This window comes from Mirounga angustirostris, unplaced genomic scaffold (genome assembly GCF_029215605.1).
Source record: "Mirounga angustirostris isolate CCGP_5_RB_7025 unplaced genomic scaffold, mMirAng1.0.hap1 SCAF_9, whole genome shotgun sequence".
NCBI classification, from domain to species: domain Eukaryota; kingdom Metazoa; phylum Chordata; class Mammalia; order Carnivora; family Phocidae; genus Mirounga; species Mirounga angustirostris.
In genome coordinates, this window is record NW_026991717.1 from 38,759,080 (window position 1) to 38,778,369 (window position 19,290).

The 19,290-nt window shown below is 35.5% G+C and overlaps 1 protein-coding gene across 1 annotated transcript in view; it reads right to left on the bottom strand.

Moving 5' to 3' along the window:
- The window catches only part of LOC135361470 (IQ domain-containing protein H-like), a 31,239-nt gene extending 16,565 nt beyond the window's left edge, over positions 1-14,674 (bottom strand). The window contains exon 1 of the mRNA XM_064570265.1: positions 14,557-14,674. Coding sequence (XP_064426335.1) covers positions 14,557-14,674 — 118 coding nt within the window. The remainder of the gene's footprint in view (positions 1-14,556) is intronic.
- Between the last annotated feature and the right edge of the window lie 4,616 nt (positions 14,675-19,290).

Below are 19,290 nucleotides of genomic sequence, written 5' to 3' on the forward strand. Positions count from 1 at the left end.
GGGTCCTGGGAGTCTGCTTATCCCTCTCCCTCTGCCCCTCCCCCTGCTTGTGTTCTCTCTCTCAAATAAATAAGTAAATTCTTAAAAAAAATGTTTCACTATAAGATCTCTTCAAATAGCCATATTCCCAAGTTCATCTAATAGGGAAGTTAATACAACTACACATGGTGGACTATTCTATTGTGTGGTCAGTAAAAATGATGATTCCGAAGAATTTAAATGGTTTGGGGAAATAATACAAGTGAAAAAAATACAGTAAATATCATTTTTGAAATTAATTAAATCTCAAAGCAACAGTGTTTAGAGAGCACATCTGGTCCATAGGTGGGTAGGCCTATCGGATATCAATGCTTGGGAGATAAACCGCTTCTCCCCTGTTGCCTGGCAGCAAATCCAACTGCCCTTTACAAATAGCTCAAGTCTGACATTCTCAGGGGTGAAAAATCCTTACTCTACTCTTTACAAAAAAGAAAACAAATATAATTTATTTAAATAGTAAATTGAGTCAAAGGAGTGGGGCTTCTTTCAACTCCCTTAGTCCAACCCCTTTTCTGTCCATTTTGTAACAGCCATCTTAGGAAGAATGGACAGATACTGATCAAATACAGCACATTAGTACACAATTTGGAATCCCACTTTGAGTTCTCGGCTCTTTCACATTGCCTCAAGTTGGCTGCAAGCAATCTCTTTGGCCATTTCTTAAAAAGTAGCAGGAATTCCAGAGTCTAAATCACTAAAATTCATCTCCACAAAAGGCATTTGTTGGTTGCCTCTGACCAACCTGGTTTGACCTGGTTTTCTGTTTTCTTGGCTTTCAGGAAGCCTCCCTGCCATCCCCTTCCTGGAGCCTGGCAGTTGGCTAGAGTGTATGGAAACTCCATCTTAGGCCTACAAGTTTTGCCTTGACTTCTATGCTCTCCTGCCCTGTTGTTCACTTGGACTATGCCCTCCCACTTCTGAAGGCCAGTCCACACCCTGGACTTCGGCTGCTTGAAATCCACAGATTCACCCGTAAAGCCATGTTATTCCCAGTGTCTGCAGGCTCAGTATACTGTTGTTAAACTATCAGGTTCCTGCAGATGAGTGAGATTTATGGTTAAGTTCTCATGTTGAAACAAAACAGCAGCTGACAAGTTTTTGAGTAGGCATAATTTTGAAAGGATTTAGTAAAATTTTAATGAAATCTGGTAGATAAAGATCTAAAAGATTTGTAATTTCATATGGGTAATCCACAGTTAATGGTATATCTAAAATTTTTTAGAAGTTTTTCTTAGTTACCTGCAAAAATTCTGTCACTGAATTATAATTGCATGTAGCCTTAAATTTTGTGGGACACATGCATTTGAAGAACGTGCATCTCTAACAAAATTGTATCATAAGGTACTGCCTATATTTTGCTACTCAATTTTCCTTCTGGAAAGATCTGTATGATAATTAGAGTTAATGTCAGGGGAAAAAAATCTTGTCTTTCTGGACAACCCTGTATGCCTCTATGGTAGTTGCTGATATCTACCTGCACAATAGCCTTTCTTTCTTGCTAATTTTAAAACGTCATTTTTTTTCAATATGCCCAACTCCAAGGGATGCCAGATTTAGCAAACAAAATGTTTAGAGGACACACAGTTACATTTTAATTTTAAACAACAAATAATGTTTTAGCATAAGTATGGCCCAAATAGTAAATATATTTAATATCCAACAAAGAATTTTCATGAATGGATTGTACCAAGCATAACTTATTATATAAGAAGTCAGTATAGTATGTCCCAAATCCTAACCCTAACCCTAAACCTAACCCTATCCCTAGACATTCACTTTCCCAGCCTTTCTTAGAGCTAACAGTAGCCATGTGACCAGTGAGATAAAAGGGGAAGTCCATCCAGGGGCTTCTGGGAAGAGACTGGTAACCACTGTTTTCCCTTCTTCCTGCCTCGAATGTGTACGTTAAGGCCCAGATATGCAGGAGCCATCATAGAGCCAGGAGGTGGCAAGCATGAGGTTGAAATGAAACATCCAAAGAAAATAAAGCAGAAAGAGCTGTTTCGATTTTTTTGATGAGTACCACCAGCTGCCTACTTCCTGATTTCTTAAGAGTGAGACAAATGAACTCCTCATTGGTTAAGCCACTGGTAGTTAGGTTTTCTGATATTTGCAGTCCCATACATTCCTGGCTGGTGCCCCTTTCTCCCTCCCTCCTTGTCCCCATTCCATTCTTTGTCTTATTGTGTGTGCTAGGGCTTTGAGGACATGTTCAACGATGGTGGCAGTAGTTGTCGTTCTTGAACTATCTCTGCTTTTAATGGAAAGATGGAATGATCCTAAAGTTTGCCTACTAAGAATATTGGATCTGGGGTTTTGGCTGAAGGCAATAATCAGGGTCAGAAAATCTTCTTATACTTCTACTCTGCTCAGAGGTTTTTTCCCCCTATTGTTAATGTTGAGTCGCATTACATGATTTTTAAATTTTCACACATACAGAGATGATCATAGGATTTTTCTTTTTTAATCTGTTAACATGGCGAATTATATTGTTCAATTTTTCTAATATTGACACTTCCTCACATTCTTCCTCATCATGATGAAGGTAAAAAAAAACCCCCATACTGCTAACTTTTATTTAGAATGTTTGCCTCTATATTCCTGAGATCGAGCCATAATATTTTTCTCTTGCACTGTCCTCATCCTGTTTTGGTACCAAAGTTGTAGTAGCTTCATAAAATCAGTTGGCAAGCTTTTCTTCTTTTCTTTCTCTATGGAGTAGTTTAAGATAAGGATCACTGATCTTTTAAGTTGGTAAATCTTGCCTATAAAAGGCCTGAGGCCCTTTTTCCTCTGGTATATTTTTGTGAGCAGACATGTGTGCACATGTCCACATGTCTTGTTTAAGACAGATATATTTTTGACTACCAGTTCAAATGACCTAATGGTATTGTTTTCTCTAAGTTTCCTACCTTTTCTTGAATTAATTTTGGCAATTATTCTCCTTTCATTTAAAAAAAATTGGCATAAAACTATATACTATAATTTTTTAAAAATTCTATGTATCTTTTTTCATTTTAATATTATTTGTGCCTTCTCTTTTTTTAAATTTCAGCTTTATTGAGGTATAACTGACATATAATTTACCTATAAAATTGTAAAGTATTTAAAGTGTACAGTGTGGGGAGTTGATATATGTATACATTATGGAAGGATTCCCTCCCATCTAGTTAATTAACACATCCATCATCTCACATACTTATCTTTTTTTAATTAATGAGAACATTTAAGTTCAGCTCTCTTAGCAAATGTCAATTATTTACATTAGATCTTCAGACATAATTCATTCTATAGCTGAAAGTTTATACCCTTTTACCAACCTCTACCCACCTCTCAGTCCCTGGCAATCACTTTTCTACTCTGTTTCTATAAATTTGACTTTTAAAAAATTCCACATATAAGTGATACCATGTAGCACTTGTCTTTCTCTGACTGGCTTATTTCACTCAGCATAATACCCTCGAGGTTCATCCATGTTGTCTCAAATGGCAGGATTTCCTTCTTTTTTAAGGCTGAATAATATTTTATATTTATAAAATAATTTTATTCTAATAAAATAATATATATGTTTATTATAAACATATATAACATATAAAATATATATTATATATAAAATATATGACATAAAATATATTATATATATAAAATATATATTATACATCTATAAAATATATACTATATATAAAATATATATATAAAATATATATATGTCACATTTCCTTTTTCCTTTCATCCATCTACAGACATGTAAATAGTGTCGATACCTTGGCTATTATGAATAATACTATAGTGAACATGGGAATACAGATATCTCTTGAGATAATGATTTTGTTTCCTTTGGTTGTAAGTGGGATTGCTGATCAGATGGTAATTCTATTTTTAATTTCTGGAGAAACCTCCCTACTATTTCCCCTGGTAACTTTACTAGTTTACATTTTCACCAACAGTACACAATGATTCCCTTTTCTCCACCACCTGCTCTGCCTTTGTTCTCTTGTCTTTATGATGATTGCCATTCTGACAGGTGTGAGGTGCTATCTCATTGTGGTTGTGATTTGCATTTCCTTGATGATTAGTGATACTGAGCACCTTTTCATGTCCCTGTTGGCCCTTTGTCTTCTTTGGAAAAATATCTGTTCAGGTCCTTTGCCCATTTTAATTGGGTTATTTGGGTTTTTTGCTATTGGGTTGTATGAATTTCTTAATATATTTTGTGTATTAACCTTTTATTGGATTTGTGCATTGCAAATATTTTAGCCCATTCCAAAAGTTGCCTTTTCATTTTGTTGGTGGTTTCTTTTGCCACACAGAAGCTTTTTAGTTTGATATAGACTCACTTTTTTATTTTGGCTTTTGTTGTGTTTGCTCTTGGTTTCAAATCCAAAAAATCATAGAGCTTATCCCTGTGCTTTCTTTTAGGAGTTTTATGGTTTCAGGTCTTATATTGAGGTCTTTAATCCATTTTTGAATTAATTTTTGTGTATGGTATAAGATTGTGGTCCAGTTTCATTTTTTTAAATGTGGCTGTCCAGTTTTCCCAATACCATTTGTTGATGAGATTATCCTTTTCCCATTATGTATTCTTGGATCCTTTGTCGAAACTTAATTGACCATTAAGACATGGTTTTATTTCTGGGCTCTCTATTCTGTTCCGTTGATCTAGGTGTCTGTTTTTAATGCCAATACCATACTGTTTTGATTACTAAAGCTTTGTAATATTGTTTGGAATCAGGAAGTGTGACGTCTCTAGTTTTCTTCTTTGTTAAGGTTGCCTTCCCTATTCAGGGTTTCTTGTGGTTCCACATAAATATTAGGATTGTTTCTTCTATTTCTGTAAAAAATGCCATTAGAATTTTAATAGGGATTGCATCAAGTCTATAGTTAGCTTTGGGTGGTATAGCGTTTTAACAAAATTAGTTCTTCTAGGGTGCCTGGGTGGCTCAGTTGTTAAGCATCTGCCTTTGGCTCAGGTCATGATCCCGGGGCCCTGGGATTGAGCCCCTCATCGGGCTCCCTGCTCTGCAGGAAGCCTGCTTCTCCCTCTCCCACTCCCCCTGCTTGTGTTCCCTTTCTCTCTGTGTCTCACTCTGTCAAATAAATAAAAAAATCTTAAAAATAAATAAATAAAAATAAAAAGTTCAAAATTAGTTCTTCTAATTCATGAACACAGAATCTGTTTCCATTTATTTCTGTCCTCTTCAATTTCCTTCATGAATATTTTATAGTTTTCAGTATACAGATCTTTCACCTGCTTCGTTAAACTTATTCCTAAGTATTTTATTTATGCTATTGTAAATGGTATTGTTTTCTTAATTTCTTTTTCTGATAATTCATTGTTAGTGTATAGAAATGCAACTAATTTTTGTATATTGATTTTGTATCCTACAACTTTACTGAGTTCATTTATTACTTCTAACCATTTTTTGGTGGTGTCTTTAGGGTTTTCTATACAGAATATATCATTTGCAGAGACAATTTTACTTCTTCCCTTCTGATTAAATACATTTTATTTCTTTTTCTTGTCTAATTTCTCTGGCTAGGACTTCCAGAACTATGTTGAATAAAAGTGGCAAGAGTGGACATCCTTATCTTGTCTCTGATCTTAAGGAACTTCTAGCTTTTCATTATAGAGTATAATGTTAGCTGTGGGCTGTCATATATGGCTTTTATTATCTTGAAGTAAATTTCTTTTATATCCAATTTATTGAGAGTTTTTATCATGAAAGGATGTTGAATTTTGTCAAATGCTTTTTTTGTATCCATTAAGTTGATCACATGATTTTTATCCTTCATTTTGTTAATGTGGTATATTACACTTATTGATTAGCATATGTTGAACCATCCTTGCATCCAGGAATAAATCTCAATCGATCATGGTGTATGGTCCTTTAAGTGTGTTGTAAAATTGAGTTTGCTAATATTTTATTGAGGATTTTTTGCATTTTCCTTTATCAGGAATGTTGACCTGTAATTTTATTTTCTTGTCTGCTTTGGTATGAGGATAATACTGGCCTTATAAAATGAGTTTGGAAGTGCTCCTCTTCTATTTTTTGAAGGAATTTGAGAAGGATTGGTAAAAATTTTTCTTTAAATGCTTGGTAGAATTCACCAGTGAAGCCTTCTGATCCTGGACTTTTCTTTCCTGGGAAGTTTTTGATTACTCATTCAATCTCCTTACTAGTAATTGGTCTCTTCAGATTCTCTATTTCTTCATGATTCAAACTTGGTAAGTTTATGTTTCTAGGAATTTATCCATTTCTTCTAAGTTATCTAATTTTTGGTGTATAATCGTTCATAGTAATTTCTTTTTTAAAAAAAAATTTGCTTATTTCTTTGAGAGAGAGAGAGAGAGAGCATGAGTGGGGAGAGGGGCAGAGGGAGAGGGAGGAGCAGACTCCCCACTGAGTGCAGAGCCCAATGCGGGGCTCAAACCCAGGACCTTGATATCATGACCTAAACTGAACTCAGATACTTGACCAAGTGAGCCACCCAGGCGCCCCTGTTCATAGTAATTTCTTATGATCTTTAGTATTTCTACGTCATCACTTGTAATGTCTCCTCTTTCATTTCTGATTTTATTTGAATCTTCTCTCTTTTTTCTTAGTTTGTCTAGCTAGAGGTTTGTCAATTTTGTTTATCTTTTCAAAAAAACCAGCTCTTCATTTCATTGATATTTTCTCTTGTCTTTCTAGTCTCTGTTTATTTCCACTCTGATCTTTGTTATTTCCTTCATTATAACTTTGGGCTTAGTTTGTTCTTCTTTTTCTAGTTCTTTGAGGTATGAAGTTAGGTTGCTTATTTGAGGTTTTTCTGTTTTCTAAGTGTAGGTGTTTATGCTATAAACTTCTCTCTTAGAACTGCCTTTTTTTGCATCCCATAAGTTATGTTGTGTTTCAATTTCTATTTGTCTCAAGATATTTTTTTATTGCCTTTTGATTTCTTCTTGACCTATTGATTATTCAGGAGCATGTTGTTTAATCAGCACATATTTGTGAATTTTCCACTTTTTCTCTGGTAATTTATTTCTTGTTTCATACTATTCTGGTTAGACAAGAAGCATGGCATGATTTCATTTATCTTAAATATATATACACATATATATATTTTTTAAAGAATTTATTTATTTACTTGAGAGAAAGAGAGAGAGAGAACACAGAGGGAGAGGGAGAAGCAGACCCCCACTGAGCCAGGAGCCCGATGTGGGGCTCGATCCCAGGACCCTAGGATCATGACCCAAGCCGAAGGCAGATGCCTGACCAACTGAGACACCCAGGTGCCGCAGGCATTTTTCAATTATCTTAAATATATTAAGACTTGTTTTAATTTGTATTTCCCTAGTAACTAATGATGTTATGCATGCTTTTACTTATCTATCTACCATCCATATATCTTCTTTGGTAAAATTTCTCTTTTAATCCTTTGTTTATTAGGTTATTGGATTGCTTGTTTCCTTATTGAGTTTTGAGAGTTTTTTTAATATATTCTGGACAAAAATTTTTTATCGGGTATGTGTATTGAAATATGAATTCCCAATCTGTAGCTTTTCTTTTCATTTTCTTAATATTGTCTTTCAAAGAGTAGAAGTTTTAAATTTTGATAAAGTCCAATGTGTTAATTTTTTACTCTTATGAATTTGTGGTATTTAAGAAATCCAAGGAAACAAAAGTTTTCGCCCTTTGTTTTCTTCTAAAAGTTCTTAGTTTTAGACTTTACATTTATTTCTATGATCCATTTTGAGTAAATTTTTATATGTGGTGCAAGGTATGGGTCAAAGTTCTCTATATATCTATCTTCAATTGTTCCAGCACCATTTGTTGAAAAAGACTATCCTTTCTCCATTGAATTGCCTTTGCATCCTTGTTGAAAATCAATTGACCATGTATGTGTAGGGCTACTCCTGAACTCTCTATTCTGCTCTATGGATCTCTGTATTTATCCTTTTGCTAATAGCACATTGTTCTGATATCTATAACTTTATACTAACTCAGAGAACTTGAATCCTCCAATGTTACTTTTCTTTTTCAAAATTATTTTGGCTATTGTACCATGTTTGCTTTTCCATATAAATTTTAGAATTGGCCTGTGAGGTTCCACAAAAATATTCTATTGATCTTGATTTGGATTGCACTGAGTTTACAGACAACTTTGGGATGATTAACTAACAATATTGAGTCTTCAAATCCATGAACATGGCTTACCTTTCCATTTATTTAGGTCTGTTTGAATTTTTTTTTCATTAACATTTTGGAGTTTTCAGTATACACTATCTTGCACATAATTTTTTAGTTTCCTGCCTAAGTAATTATTTGGTATCATTTTAATGGCATTGTTTTTGTTGTTGTTGTTTTAAGTAAAGTGTACACCAAACATGGGGCTCAAACTCATAACCCTGAGATCAAGAGTCACATGCTCAATTGACTGAGCCAGCCAGGCATCCTGGTATTGTTTTTAAAAATTCAATTTCCAATTATTAATTTCTATTATATAGAAATTCAATTAATTTATATATATATATTTTTAAAGATTTTATTTATTTATTTAATTGACAGAGAGAGAGAGTGAGACAGCAAGAGAGGGAACACAAGCAGGGGGAGTGGGAGAGGGAGAAGCAGGGTTCCCGCCAAGCAGGGAGCCCGATGCGGGGCTCGATCCCAGGACCCTGGGATCATGACCTGAGCCAAAGGCAGTCGCTTAATCAACTGAGCCACCCAGGCACCCCTTAATTTTTATATATTAATCTGGTATCCTGAAACCAGGCTGAACTTTATTCTATTATCTTTTTTGGTAGATCTTTCAAATTTTCTATGTAGTAATCATTCTGTTTATATAGAGAGACAGTTTAATTTCTTTACTTTCTATTCTTTTCTTACCTCATTGTATTGGCTAGGACCTTCCATACAATGTTGAATAGCTGTGGTAAGAGTGGACATCCTTGCCTTTTTCCTGATCTTATAGAGAAAGCAGTTGGTCTTTCACTATTAAGTATGATTTTAGCTGTAGATGCTCTATATGAGGCTGAGAAAATTCCCTTTTATTTTTAGTTTCCTTAGTTTTTTTTTTAAATGTATTATTGTTTCATGGATGTTGCATTTTATTTTATTTTTATGTATTGAGATGGAGATGGTCATATGGCTCTTCTTTAGTCTCTTGAATATGATGATTTACACTGATTGATTTTTTAAATGTTGAAACAGTCTTGCATTCTTAGGATAAACCCTACATTGTCATGATATATTATTCTTTTTTTATATTGTGGGATTCAGTTTGCTAATATTCTGTGAAGGATTTTTACATCTCTTTTCATGTAGAATAACAGATTATGGTTTTCTTGTCTTCTAATGTCTTTGTCTGGTTGTGATATCAGGGTAATGCTGGCTTTATGAAATGGTCTGAAGACTGTTTTCTCTTATTCTATTTTCTAGAAGAATTTGTGTAGAATTTGTAATACTTCTTTCTTAATTGTTTGGTAGAACTCACCAGGGATGCCATCTGGAACTAGTGTTTTCTTTCTGAGAAAGTTTTGAGTACAAATTAAATTTCCTTAATAGATAAGGACTAGTTAGTTTCTTATTGAGTGAGCTTTGGTAGTATCTGTCTTTCAAAGAGTTAGTCCATTAGTCTAAGTTGTCCAATTTATGGTCATAAGGCTATTTACAATGTTCTCATATCATCCTTTAAATGTCTATAGGATTTGTAATGATGTCTCCTCTTTCATTTGTGGTATTGGTAGTTTGTGCCTTATCTCTTTTTATCTTTGGTAGTCCTTCGTTAGGCTAGAGGTTTACCAATTTTGTTGATATTCTCCAAGAAACAGATTTTGATTTCAACAAGTTTCTCTATTTTTATCTATTTTTAATTTCAATTCTTTTTACTTGCATTTCTATTATTTCCTTCTTTCTGCTTTTCTTTTTCTAGTTTCTTAAATTTGGGGCTTAGATAATTAATTTCAGATCTATCTTGCTTTCTAATATAAACATCTAATGCTATGATTTTCTATATAAATACTACTTAGATAAAATAGATAAAATAATACTAAATAAAACAAAATAAATATAAAATAAAATAGATAAAATAATACTATTTTATAGCATTATTGCTATATTTAATACTAAATAAAAATAAGTATAAAATAAAATAAATATAAAATAAAATAGGTAAAATAATACTATTTTTATCTATTTTCAATTTCATTGCCCTTTACTTTCATTTCTATTATTTCCTTCTTTCTGCTTTTCTTTTTCTAGTTTCTTAAAGTTGGGACTTAGATAATTTCAGATCTATCTTATTTTCTAATATAAACATCTAATGCTATAATTTTTATATAAATACTACTTCAGCTGCATTCTATAAATTTTGATATATTGTGTTGTTATTTTCATTCAGTTCAAAAGATTTTTAAATAACCTTGTGATTTCCTCTTTGACCACTGGGTTACTTAAAAGTATGTTCTTTAATTTGCAAGTATTTGGGAAATTTTCCAGATAGTTTTCTCTAATTCATTTCTCATTTAACTATGTTATGGTCAGAGAACTATTTTGTATAATTTCAGTTCTTTTAAATTTGTTAAGATTTTTTTTATGGTCCAGAATATTGCCTATTTTGTTGAAAGTTCCATATGCATTTGAAATGAATGAGCATTCTGCTATTTATTTTAATTCCTTAGATATGTTAAAATAGTTTGATAATGTTCAAGTCATCTATATTGTTATTGATTTTTGCTTCAAGTATTTTGAATCTCTGTTCTTAGGTACATACACAGGATTGTTATGTCTTTTTTCTGAACTGGCCCTTTTATCATTGATATCCTTCTTTATCCTTGTCATTGTGTCTTGTTTGTCTGATATTAATACAGGCAATCTAGATTTTTTGGATTATTTTTTGCATGGTGTATTTTTTTCCCCATCTGTCTCCTTTTTATTAATTTTAAATTTACACTAAATTGATGCCTTTTCCTATCATTTATTTTTGACTTTAAAAAAAAACTTTAAATTTGGACTACTTTTAGATTTACAGAAAATTGCTGTATACCCTCATTTAATTTCCCCTAATGTTAACAACTTTCATTCCATGGTACATTTGTCAAAACTAAGAAACCATCATTGGTATATCACTATTAACTAAATTCCAGTGTTCATTCAGATATCACTAGTTTTTATATTGTCCTTTTACTCTTCCAAGATCTGATCGGGATATCATAGTGTATTAGGTTATCATGTCTTCTTAGTCTCCTCTGGTCTGTGACAGTTTCTCGGTCTTTCCTTATTTTTCATGACCTTAATAGTTTTGAGGAGTATTAGTATTTTGTAGAATTTCATCAGTTGGGGTTTATCTGATGTCTTTCTCATAGTTAGACTGGGGTTATGGGGTTTTAGGCAGAATACCACAGAGGTGAAGTCCCCTCTGTATCACATCATATCAGAGGACATAGGCTATCGACATGGCATCCCTGGTGATATTAACCATGGTCATTTGGTTAAGGTAGGGTTTGCCAGGTCTGAACTGTAAATTTTCTATTTTTCCCCTTTCTATACTCTGTTATTGGCATATGAGTCAGTTAATCCAGTGCACTTTCAGCTTAATTCATAGTAGCCCCAAGCTGGAAACAAACCACATATCCTTCAATAGGTGAATGGTTTAACATCTGTGCTACATTCATATTATGAAGTACTAGTCAGCGATAACAAGGAACAAACTATTGATATAAACAACAATCTGGATGAATCTTCCAAGAATTATGCTGAGCAACAAAAACCAATTCCAAAAGGTTACACGATGCATGCGTCCATTTATTTAACATATTTAAAATGATCAAATTATAGAAATGGAGACCAAACTGTTGTTGGCAGGGATTGTTGAAGGGGTGTGGGTGGGAGAGGAGTGTGTGTGGCTATAAAAGGACAACATGAGATATCCTCCTGGTGAGAAAAATATCCTGTATGTTGGCTGTGTCGATATCCCAGTTGTGATATTGCACTAGAGTTTTGCCATACATTATTATTGAGGAAAACTGACTTAAAAGTGCAAGGGATCTCTCTGTATTATTTCTTGCAACTCTATGTGAATCTACAATGATCTCAAAATCAAAAGTTCCATTAAAAAAGGACACCAGTAGGAGAATGAAATGCCAAAACAGAGTAGGAAAAATTATTTGCAATACATATAACTGATAAAAGATTAGAATCCAGAATGTATAGATAATTCCTATAAATAACCCAGAAAAAGAAAGAAAACCCATTTTTCAAAAAATAGGTTAAAGTCTTAAATCACATTTTAAAAGAAGATACTCAAAGGATGAATACACCTACCAAAACCTGCTCAACTTTATTGGTCATCAGGGAAGTGAAGATTAAACCCACAAAGAGATACCACAACAAACTCATCAGGAGAGCCAAAATTTTTAGAAGACATGAAACTGAAATCAAGTGTTGACAAAGATATATATTATCTGGAACTCACATGTACTGCTAGTAGGAAAATAAATCAGCATTAACCACCTTGGAAAATCGTTTGGCAAGATCTACTAAATCTGAGCATATGTATACCCTATGACAAAGCAATTCTACTTTTTGATATGTATCCAGCAGAAATGCATATGTGTATGCATTAAAAGACATGTATGAGAATGTTCGTAGTAGTAGTATTCCTAATGGCCCTATACTATAAACCATGAAATTCCCATCAACAGAATGGATACAAAATTGGGGCACATTCATACATAATTCATTCATACATTTATACATATTTATCCATAATGTCTCTGTTTCCCTCCTATCCATCAGCCAGTCATCATGGCTCTACCTCCAAAATTCTACCTGAATTTTTTCACTTCTCTTCATATCCTCTGACACCTCCTCAAATCCACTGTCATTTCTCATATGGTTTATAGACATAGCCTTTAACTAACCTTCTTGTTTCCACTCATGCTTCCCTATGATTCATTAGCTGTAAAGCAGTCAGAATGGTCTTATTAAAATATAAATCAGATCACTTCATCCTCTTGTTTAAACCTTTTAGTGGGCTCTTGTTGTACTTAGTTAAATCCAACTCTTCATCATGGTTTGAAAGGCTGCCATGCTAGTTCTGCTGTAGTGAAAGATGTTTACAGAGAAAGATCCTAAAATACATAGAGTGGTTTAAACAAATTAAGAGTTTATTCTCTCTCACACAAGAGTTGGAAGGAAGACAGTCCCAGGTTGGTAGGGCAGCTCTGCCAGACTCGGAGATGGAACACAGAGTTCCACCTATGGCTCTCACGTGCTTGCCTATCACATCTGCCTCCCAGCTAGCCAGAGGGGAAAGGAAAGGGGGAGACCGTGCTCCTTTCCTCTTATGGGCTCAGCCCAGAAGTTTCCCTTCCTACTTCCGCTTCCATCCTCTTTGTCCAGAACCTGGTCACAGGGCACACCTAGCTGAAAGGAAGCCTGGGAAATGTTGTCTTTAGCTAAGCTGACATGTGCCCACGCACGACTCCATTACTGTGGAAGTAGGGAAGAATGAATATTGAGGACAACTCGTAGTCTCCACTCCAGGCTATGTCATATCATTCCTCTCTATTTTCCAGCCTCATCTCCTCCCTTCTCTCCCTGGCTTTTGGCTCTCCAGCCACACCAGCCTTGCTCGTTCCTTCCTTAGTCCTTAGGCCCTTGTATCTGTGCTGGCCTATATCTGGAATGCTTTTCCTTAGATCTTTACCTGACTGGCTTCTTCTGATCCTTTGTACCTCAACTCAAGCCTCATACATCTTCTGAGAGGTATTCTCTGACCCTTCCCTTAGAAGCAAAGTGACCACCTCCTTACCATTCTCTCATTCATATTGTTTAATCTCTAGCACTGACCACTAGCTCAAATTCTCATTTACTCACCTGCTTATTATCTGTTTCTGCCACTGGAATGTAAGCACCATGGGGGCAGAAATGTTGTCTGACTTATTCTCTGTTTGATCCCCAGCCCTTAAAAGCTACCTTTGATAAAGCAAGCATTCAACAAATATTTGTTGAACAGATGAGTTCATTTAGCCCAAAGCCCTTCATTTTATAACTGGGGAAGCTGGAGCCCAGAGAAAGTAAATGGCTTGCCTGGGCTTCTGCAAGTAGTTAGTAGAATCACAGGTTGACACTTTTCTTGAACACCCTATTTCATCCAGGCTCTTCTTTGAAGTCTCTTACATCGCCCCTCCACAACTGTTCCTTTGAACACCTGTAGCACTAGACTTTAACATCTATTGGGTTTTTATTCTATGCTTCTTTGTATTGTTATTTATCTTTGTTCTATCTGTCTTGTTTTCCCAACCAAGCTGCAAGCCCCTTGAAAATACCAACCTTCTGACACAACAGGCTGTGCGTAGGTATTCAACAAAGAGACTAAAGTTACTTTATTCAGTCAAGTGAAACTTAGAACCGTTACAGCTTTCATCTTGTCCTAACCTTGAAGATAAACGTTGGATACTGGAAGACTAGATTTAGGTGGGAAGTAATTCCTGAGTATCCCCAGCTAAGCATACAGGCAGGGCTGTCTTACCGGCAGCTGGGATCTTACGTGCTTCATCAAAATTATGCAGAGGAGCTGCTCTTGGTATAATGGGTGGGTTCTGAAAGGTAATCCTTGCTGTTGGTGGAATCAGTCCTCGTTCAATCATACTTAAAATCCCTGGGAAAGAAGGTTAGAATATGATTTTAACTCCAAGCATTTCTACAAAGTCTGAGATCTAGACGAATAGTCTTCTTATTTGTGAGAGCACATCTAGTGCCTTAATCCTTTGCATGAAGAAACCATTATAGTACTCGTTCGTTTAAGCCTAATATTCTAACCCAAGATAAAATGGCATTTCCCATAGAGGTTTTATGAAATAAACTTGTATTAAGGTAATTTCGGAGTGGGGCGCCTGGGTGGCTCAGTTGTTAAGCGTCTGCCTTAGGCTCAGGTCATGATCCCAGCGTCCTGGGATCGAGCCCAGCATCAGGCTCCCTGCTCCACGGGAAGCCTGCTTCTGCCTCTCCCACTCCCCCTGCTTGTGTTCCTGCTCTCGCTATCTCTCTCTCTCTCTGTCAAATAAATAAATAAAATCTTTGAAAAAAAAAAGATAATTTCGGGGTGCCTGCATGGCTCAGCCAGTTAAGCGTCTGCCTTCAGCTTAGGTCATGATCCCAGGGTCCTGGAATCGAGCCCCAAATCAGGCTCCTTGCTCAGCGGGGAGCCTGCTTCTCTCTGCCTGCCGCGCCCCCCGCAGCTCGTGTTCTCTCTCTCTCCCCTGACAAATAAATAAATAAAATCTTAAAAAAAAAAAATTTCATTTTAAGGTAGAAATATAATTTCAGTGCAAACTAAAACTTCTTTATACTTAACATTTTCAACGATTGATAATATTGTTATTCTTTTTAAAATTCAGAGAAATCAAGTACACGGTCTTCATACTAAGGAGAGGTTTTGTTCTGAAAGAAAAAAATCTATGTGCTTGTATCTATTCTCCTGTTGTTACAATGAGTCATATTTTATAAAAGAAAGTTATTTTTAGGGGTGCCTGGGTGGCTCAGTTGGTTAAGCAGCTGACTCTTGATTTTGGCTCACGTCATGATCTCAGGGTCGTGAGATTGAGCCTGGTATTGGGCTCTGTGCTGGGAGTGAAACCTGCTTAAGATTCTCTCTCTCCCCTTCCCTCTGCCCTTCACATTCCGCTCTCAATCTCTCTCTCTAAAAACAAAACAAAACAAAACAAAACAACAACAACAAAAGAAAGTTATTTTTAGACATTTCTCATGTCACCAAAAGATGTGATTGCTCAAATAGATGAATTTAGTGTAACTGGGCAACATGGATAGTATTAACGAACCTAATTTACAATCCCTAGAACTCATACTATGTCAGCATGGCTGGTACCAGGGCTTTTTTTTTTTTTTTAAGATTTTATTTATTTATTTGACAGAGAAGACACAGCGAGAGAGGGAACACAAGCAGGGGGAGTGGCAGAGGGAGAAGCAGGCTTCCCCCTGAGCAGGGAGCCCGATGCAGGGCGATCCCAGGACGCTGGGATCATGACCTGAGCCAAAGACAGACACTTAAAGACTGAGCCACCCAGGTGTCCCTGGTACCAGGGCTTTTGAAGGATAAGAGACCATTAAATAAATAAATGAATCAATGAATAATTGAGCAAAGCCTTCTGTCAGGGCAATGCTTTCATTAAGGTGGATCTAGTGTGCTGAAGCCAGAAACCCAGAAACTCAGGGAGGATGTGAAATAAACTTGTGATAGGGCTTCAGCTTCTTGTTGCTCTCATGTAATAGGAAGAAAAGTAAGGAACTCTGGGTCTCAAGGATATCCTCGTCTGCAAGCTATGTACCGAGTTGAACTAAGTTGAAGAGGTTGACACAGATTCTAAGGGGAACAAATATGGTTTCTGTTTGCCTGAGGACCTCGATGACGATGTTATGTTGTTATTAAGAATGCTAAAGTCTAGTGTTACACGAATTCAGAGAAAGGATCACTGAGGGATTGGGGAGCTGGAGAACACTTGACTGTAAAACAATGATTCCAAAGAGAAATCTTCAGTTTGCTTACTGCAGAATCATTTCGGGGGGAGAATTTCTTATTAAAAATGAAGACTTCTGAGCCCTCTCTTGGGCCTATCCAAACTTCTGAGGTCAGGGTCTGGGAATCTGTATTATTGAAGCTTCCAGGACATAACAGTAATCTACATTTTTAGTAAACCCTCCAGGTCAATCTTTTGTACTTTTAAATTTAAGAACTGCTCATCCATGGGGCGCCTGGGTGACTCAGTTGGTTAAGCGACTGCCTTCGGCTCAGGTCATGATCCTGGAGTGCCAGGATCGAGTCCCGCATCGGGCTCCCTGCTCGGCAGGGAGTCTGCTTCTCCCTCTGACCCTCCCCCCTCTCATGTACTCGCTCTCTCTCATTCTCTCTCTCTCAAATAAATAAATAAAATCTTAAAAAAAAAAAAAAAAGAACTGCTCATCCAGAGTACAACTCTTTACGCCCCATTTGAAATTAGGACTTCAGGATTTAATTTTTCTAACACTAGATTTAACTACCTTAAAATATTAAGAGTAATTCCGTGTCCTCACAACTATTTTCCACTCTTAAATATCAAATCCCATTTCCAAGAACTCTGCCTGACTTGCAGATGTGAAAAACAGAGCTCCTTCTAATTCAGTATATTTTCATTACTGCACTCAGAGAGAATCCCAAAGAATGTAAGCATGATTTTAACCTTTGCTTTAGTACTGGTTGGAGCAATTGACTTAATTTTAGATAACACATGTGTGTACATTTACCATTGGAAGGAAAAAGTTAAGACTTTGGGATAAGCAAAAGAGGCTGGGTATCTTTTCATTGAAATGCTGGAACCTCTGGAAGTTATCTGACCCTATAATCACCTGTGTTTTTGATGAGTCTATTTTACAATTCTCTAGAGATTAAGGTTAATATATAGAAAACTGAAAGCAGTGCAAATATTTCTTGTTTTATACGCATGCAAATAAACTCTGTCGCACAGAGGGATGATGCTTCCGTCACCCCCAAAAAGCCAGTCATGTGTCCATTTGCAAGTTTATTTCACTATTCTTGATTTGTTTGGATTCTCCTAGGAACCAGTTGTAACATCCTACTGATTCCCTCATTTAATCAATGAGTTCAATAAAATCTTTGATGTCTCCATTTTATAGTTGTATAAGAGTCATGGTTTTGCTTTAAAATATATCTGGCCTTTAATAATCTTGGAGATCTCACCAAGATGAGCAGAAGATTCACCTGAAATTGTCAGAAACGATGCACCGCACAAGGAACCAAGTCCAGGCATATATTTTCTTAGCACCCCCAGGCGAATTCAAAGTGGCAATAGAACTTTATTGTCTGTTTTTCTGATTTTAGTATTACTCCCTATTAATTTTTTGTTTTGTTTTTCTTTTTGGTTCACGTATGGCTAAGTTATTCCTTATTGGTAGCTACAGTGACTGGGAATTTGGTGATCTCCATAAATGGATTAATGTCTTATAGAGATCTAATTCCCTGTGGAGTGAGGGGACAATAGAGAATATAGTTTGTTAGTCTTTTGCTTGTCCACTTGTGTATTTTGAGCTCAAATCAACTAGGAATGTCATGCCTGCAAAGAAGGTGGTATCTGGACCAGTAGGTGTGTTTCTGTGTTTATTTTTCATCTGTAGCTGAAATTGTAGAGTTGAAGCTATAAGCTCTGTTTGTATCTGTATTTTTATGTATCTGTAATTCAGAAAGGCCTTTATCTCTCATTCTGAATGTAGAATGTTTTCCTGTCTCCAGATGGTATTAATAAATTAGACTGTAAAGTCTCAAATTAAAGGAGCTCTGTTCAGATGGACTTACAGAGAGAAATAAGTGCTTATGTAAATTGAATATTCTTAAGATTTCTAGGAAATAAGGAAATCAAACTTCTAATCCTTTAAATGTGCTCCCCCTCATCTCCCAAACTGAGAAACTCTCATTGAGTCTCTTTACTTTTGATGGCAATATAGTTACTTGGATAGTTTCAATAAAAATCTGTTCTCCTTTTACTAAGATATAATTGGAAAAATCACTTACACAACAAAGACTTTGTCTGGAATTTCATATTTAAGAGTGATACTTACTAATCACGAATGACAAGTCACTTTTAAAGAACTAAGGTTGACTTTATGGAGCCAATGCTTACAAAGTCTTCCAGAAAACCTGGCCTGGTACATGGCTTATAGGGTTTCCATTCTTGCAGGTGGTAGGAAGGTCATGTCCAGGCCCAAGAACCTTCCTCTAGAAAAGAGGAAATTACCCAAATTTATAGGTCCCGTAGTTGAAATGTGGTGGGCAGAGTTTCTTGGGCTTGATTTCCTAGCCTTAAGATAGCAAAAAATAGAAGATTTTAGAAGTTCAATCTGAGATTCCTTATGAAAATTTCCAGCAGAGCAAACTTAAGATAACCTATTCTTGCTGCACCTGTGTAAATAATCAGGCCAAACCTAATGAGACTAGCCTTATTTTTTGACTTTTTTTTCTTTTTTGGAAATCTTTTTAATCAAAATGGTGGAAGACTGTAAGAATATTTTTGTTTAAGTTTTGGAAAAAGCAAAAGAGATTACTGGATACCTTTTGAATGGAATGCTGAAGCCTTCAGGGATTATCTGGACCTAGTTTTTGACAGAGTTATTTCACAACTCTGTAGAGATTAAGGTTAATTTGTAAAAAACAAAACAAAACAAAAAAACTGATACGAATGCAAGTAATTCTTTTTTT